The sequence below is a fragment of the Odontomachus brunneus genome, unplaced genomic scaffold (genome assembly GCF_010583005.1).
Source record: "Odontomachus brunneus isolate Ranch 3 - 2012 unplaced genomic scaffold, Obru_v1 Obru_scaffold_004, whole genome shotgun sequence".
Lineage (NCBI taxonomy): Eukaryota > Metazoa > Arthropoda > Insecta > Hymenoptera > Formicidae > Odontomachus > Odontomachus brunneus.
Window position 1 is genome coordinate 2,097,892 of NW_022639454.1, and position 5,579 is coordinate 2,103,470.

The 5,579-nt window shown below is 47.9% G+C and overlaps 1 protein-coding gene across 2 annotated transcripts in view; it reads left to right on the forward strand.

Moving 5' to 3' along the window:
* The first annotated feature begins 2,119 nt into the window (after positions 1 to 2,119).
* LOC116845084 (terminal nucleotidyltransferase 5C) overlaps positions 2,120 to 5,579 on the forward strand; it is a 143,571-nt gene continuing 140,111 nt past the window's right edge. The window contains exons 1-2 of one of the 2 annotated variants that reach the window (XM_032817392.1): positions 2,120 to 2,257; positions 2,882 to 3,193. In XM_032817392.1, the coding sequence (XP_032673283.1) occupies positions 3,038 to 3,193 (156 nt within the window). In that variant the 5' untranslated portion in view covers positions 2,120 to 2,257; positions 2,882 to 3,037. Of the gene's footprint in view, positions 2,258 to 2,423; positions 3,194 to 5,579 lie in introns of those variants that run through there. The other variant, XM_032817381.1, reaches the window with a different exon arrangement.

The window sequence follows — 5,579 nt, forward strand, 5'->3', positions numbered from 1 at the left end:
AGAGAGAGAGAGAGAGAGAGAGAGAGAGAGAGAGAGAGAGAGAGAGAGAGAGACTCCTACATCGCGTCCTCTTCCTCTTTCGCGCGTATATGCGTGCGCGCGGATCTTGGCTGACTTCGAGGTTTAGAAAACTCGAGAAAATGCGATTGAAGTTAACGCCATTTGCGCCTCATTGTCGCTACGGACGATTTTTATGTAATACTTAGATAAGATGACCAGATTTCTCAGTCCTGAATTCGGGACACTTCATAAATGTGTGAAGCAGGAGGCGAGGGGAGGGGGTAAAAACATCCGAAAATTATTTGACAATCATTGAAATAATGACAAATCGGTGTTCCGAAACTCGAAAAAATTCGAGACAAAGGGTGAAAAATCGGGACGCTGGTCACCTTAGCTGTATGTGTCGAGAAGGGAGGAGATTACGTAATAATGCATTTATGTTATGTTCTGACGACCGCACGTCGTTGTTTTCGGCATTCTAATACTTATTTCCGCAGGAGACTCACAGGACACAAGCGAAAGATGTATTGAAATACGGAGCGTTGTGTCCATAGCAGTTTCTCGGCATGAAAAGATCGCAGACGCGCGCGCTGTCAATCACGCACAAAAGTTCATTAGCGCGCTGAAAGTGCCAAAAGTGCATGAATGTGAACGCGCCAGTGATGCGAACGAGGTCGTGCGTCTGCAATGACGCGATCTCTACGGCGGACGCCTCGACCAATCGCGTTCGTTTCGCACTACGAGGTTGTCGTCGTGGTTATTCAATCTAGACGTTGGTAATGAATCGCGCGAAAAGCTCGATCTTTTCGCGCCAAGCAGCAACCACGGGCACACATCGATCCACATCGCTCCGCGTTTCTCGCGTCTTTTATCCGTCGAAAGTGCGTCTCGCGCGTTAATAAGTCTCGGGAGTGTCGAGAATAGCGATGTGCGATCGCCGGGGCGTATTGTGAAGACGTCATTTGTAAGTAACCTTCTCGTTTTTCCTCGCGGTATATGCGGCCGGTGCTTGTCGCGACGCGTCGCGCCGACGTCCCTTACATTTGCTAATAACATCGACTCGCTCAAATAGCAATAGAATCGGGCGATCGTCGGATTTATTGAACGGGAATTAGAAATGCGATGACAATCAGAGAGAAAGAGAGAGAGATACGGAATATTCGAACGGTTGCGTCAGCTTGTTAGGAAAAGAGATACAGAGAGAGAAGTATCTCATAGAGCGCGTTTTTTTTGGCCGCAGCACCGTTCATATATTGGCGTATATTTTCAGCGCGATTCATCGCGCGACCATCTTGATTCTCGATCTTTCTGCATCGAGCAACCGCCGTGGATATATCGATCGACATCGCTCCGCACTTTACGCGTCTTTAACCCGTCGAAAGTAAGTCTCGCGCGGGAATAAGTATCGGGTGTGTCGAGAATAGCGATGTGCGATCGCCGAGGCGTGAAGACGTCATTTATAAGTAATGAGTTCTCCTCGCGGTATATGTAAGATGACCAGATTTCTCAGCTCTGAATTCGAGACACTTCATAAATGTGTGAAACGAGGAGTGGGGGAGGGGGGGATAAAAAGATCCGAAAATTATTTGACAATCATTGAAAATTATGACAAATCGGTGTCCCAAATAGCACTCGAAAAAATTCGGGACAAAGGATGAAAAATCGGGACGTTTGGTCACCTTAACTTAGATTGCTATCAAGCATGTTCAAACGTGACGCACATGTAAGTCCTGCCAGCATATTTCGGAAAGTAAAATAAGCGTACACAGAATGTGAGAGAAAGGGCTCAAGATTCGAAGAGCGCATAGCACACGCTAGCACAGCTTTCGCTTCCGCGTTGACCACTTCGAATCGAACGACAATGTATACGCGCCTTTTCGAAATATGGTCGCTTTACCCATCAGTACTTGCACCTCGCATCAGTTTCTCGACCGCGACGTCACCTATCCGAGACGTTAGGCAGTCTACGTGTCGTACAGAGGTCTGTGATCGTGGCGCGTAATTCTCGCTCGCGGTAATCGTAAGTCGCCTATGTGAACGTATCTATCTTTAGCCGCGAGGGAAGGCGAAGATCGGCGCGAAAGTTCATTCGGCGTCTCGCTCTCGCGGACGCGCGTGCCAACGATTGTCCGCTAATTGCGGGCGAGCCAACGACTATTTTCTCGTCGCGCGCGCTTTGCGCCCGGTTCGGCGCCGCTTATTCAGACTATGGCGATGGCGACACTCTGTGCATTAACAGCGCGAGCAGGCAAAGCGAGTAAGTAAGCAGGCGACGTCGCAGCGACGGCGACGGAGAGCAGAGCTCGTCGGCTGATTTCGGGCAGACGAACTGCCGCGGCCGCACGGGGAGAGGGGGCTGTTGCTCGGCATTCGGATCGGCACGGGTGGGGCGCACTGCCGGCGGCCGGGACGGCAGAGAGACGAGAGATTCGCGCAGTGCCGAACACCGTCGTTCATCTCGTATATATCGTCGTCGTTTCCCGCACCGTCCCCGAGTTCCGCGTCGATCGCAGCTCGCCTGACCTGTCGCCGTCGTCGTTCTCGACGGAGTTGCAAGGTGCGCAAGGTGAGCGCGTCGCATTTACCGGTGTGTCTCTCGCGAGTCCGCGCGACGTCGATTCCTAATCGTACTTGACGACTTCGTCGGCTCACGCACGTAACGCCCGCCACCCACGTGTCGCGCAGTCCCGTCGACGACGTTCCTCGCGGCGAACCGCAACTTAGCCGAGTGCGCGCGCGACCACCGAATTCGGAAAGCTCCGCAAGAGCGCCGCGCCGCAGCGTGTGATTCTCGACGCGCCTCTCCCGTCTACGCGGATCTCCCAGTTAGGTCTCGCGACGCGCGAACGCATCGATTCTCGACCGGCGCCTCCGCTTACAGGAGCATTGTACCGGAGCGAGGTCTCCGGCATCCGTTCGTCGCCGACGAGAAGCAAGAGAGAGAGCAAGAGACAAGGAAGTGAGCGACGAAAGCAGCTACCGGTCGCGCGTTCTTCACCACCTACATTCGACGAGTATCGGCCCGAAGGTAACGAGAATGGTGGACGAAGGAGCCCACGACGATTCGTCGCAGCGTTTACCGGAACGGGAAGCAACACACCGTGTCGAGGCGGCCGATGCGAGAGACGAGCCGACATCTAGGAAGTCACCAGCGGTCAGCCGACCTACCGACGTTCCTGTGCCGCTGATGCAGGTAAGGTTATGTAACACCTACGAGTCAGTCGCCGCATGCACCAGGCGGCTCGGACGGCGTGCTCGACGCGGCGCCGCGACGCGAGCGCACCTCGCCCCTCCGCCCTCCTCCCGGCCGATTTACTACCGCGGCGACGGCGATGAGGGAGGTAGCGGCGCCGGGGAGGTGGATGGACGCCAGTCGTTCAACCCTCTCTTTTGAACTGGGCTGGGAGGGAAGGAGGGTTGCAGAGGTCGACATCCGCGGACATTCGATCACGATCGATTGTTTGAGCGCGTCGCAGCGCCGCGGCGCGTCGATTCGAAAATTGCGAGTCCGCCGCGTCAAGGTGCCGCGTGCATTCCTTTGATCAGCATTATTGTTTATCGCGTAAACATGATGTCCTTCGACGTATTGCCTTCGGCGCAAACAATGCTGCCTTAAAAGGTGGTTCGCCGCGCGGCGATTCGTCACAAAGTTGATTCTCATTCCCTAATTTTTGTAGTTGTGCAATTGCATTGAAAAAAAAAGATATTAGAAGATTTATTTGCGGAATATAAAGTTGTATGTTTTTTTTCACAGAAATAAACTTTGTTTCAAAGAGATAAACTCTTTATATTGCACAGATTTTCAAGTGTTTTTTTCTCAGTGTGTGCTCTGTTTAGAGTGAAATTGATCTGTACACTCTATAAAGAAAAAAGTATTTGCAAATTTATTTGCGAGATATAAAGTTTATTCGCAGAAATAAACTTTATTTCGTAGAAGTAAATTTTTTATATTCCATAAATAATTTTTAATGTATTTCTTTTTAATGTGTGTTACATTTGAAATAAAATTGAACAATCGAAACTGAGTTACACTGTAACTGCACTGACAAAGAATACTTGGAAATTTTGTGATATAAAATTTATGTATGCGATAAAAAGTTTATTCGCAGAAATAAACTTACAAAAATAAATTTTATATTCCACAAAAAAATTTTCATATTTATGATACTGAATCACACGAATCCTATGAATAGAATTAATATATACACTGAGAAAAATTTCTGGTAATAATTATCCAGCCTGTTATAATTATTACATTTAGTAAAATATGTTATAATTATTACATTTAGTAAAATAGTATCAACTAAATATAAGAGGTAAATATTACTATATGAAAGTTAATGTTACTAATAATTTTGTAATTATTACCAAACATTGGTAACATTTACCATTATTGATTACTATTTACCAAATGGTATGGTAAAACGCATTTAGAAAGTATTACCAAACTTTTTTTTCAGTGTACAATTTTTAACAAACTGTATGTTTCTCCTTCGTAGTTATTACAATTAAAGCCGAATGATTGCGTGAGGTAGTTGCTTCTCTTAACTATTCAGCTTTAGTTGTAATAACTACAAAATAGTTAATATACTAAATTAATTCAACATACAGAACTAGTGTTAGTTGTTATAAATATAATAGGCTCCACCTTATGTCTTTTTCTCTGAATGTACGCAAAACACGACAGCTTCTTCTTTTATCGCGACATTATTATCGTATTTATTATCTTATGTGTACTCGCTTGCATAATTTATTAGACAAGGTCATGTAAACACGTGGGATCGGTCGATCTGGAAATAGAATAGTTTGTTTCCACTTTTGAAGTTCCAGCTTTGAGGACGCCTCTCGCGTGCACGTAGCGTGTCCATGATTAGATCTTTATCGCACGTGTGGAAAGACCCGTGAGCGCGAGAGTCTAAAATGAGCGATTAGATATGCGTAATCAAAGGAAATCTTCGTAAAAATTATGCGCGTGTCGATCGATCGATCGGGGGTCATCGACTTTCGCCCGTGTAAAATGCTCACGCGCATGAAAATCGAATCCAGCGGGTTCGATATCGCCATCGCCGAGTTCTCAAACTCCCTGCGGTTCTGCGGCCGCGACGGAAAACGTCCACGGAACTCTACTTCTCTCGGGGCGAATAGACACGGTGCAAACCGTTTTCCACTAATTTTTCCAGATCGAAGTCTCGTGAGATCTCGTTTCAGCCGAACAAAAATCCCGCGAGCTATATACCATTCGCAACCTGTTTTTATAGCTCATTACAGCCGCTCTGTGTGTAATCACGTTTCGCAACCTGTTATGAAATTATTTACAACGTTACGCGCGCACAATTTCGGCGCGTGGACGAGCTCCGGATGGCGCGACGATGCGGACTATCTGAATAACTTTTCGACGCGTTGTTTTTGCGCGACTTGCCCGATAATGTGGGCGTGAACGTCATAGACGCGTATATTTCCCTTTAAATGCCGTTTTCCGCTTAGGTGCGTGCGTACATATGTGAATGCATGCGTGCGTGCGTGCGCCGTGCCAAATGCAACGCCCCGACTCGATCGCCGCGGCAAGAAGGGCGAACGGG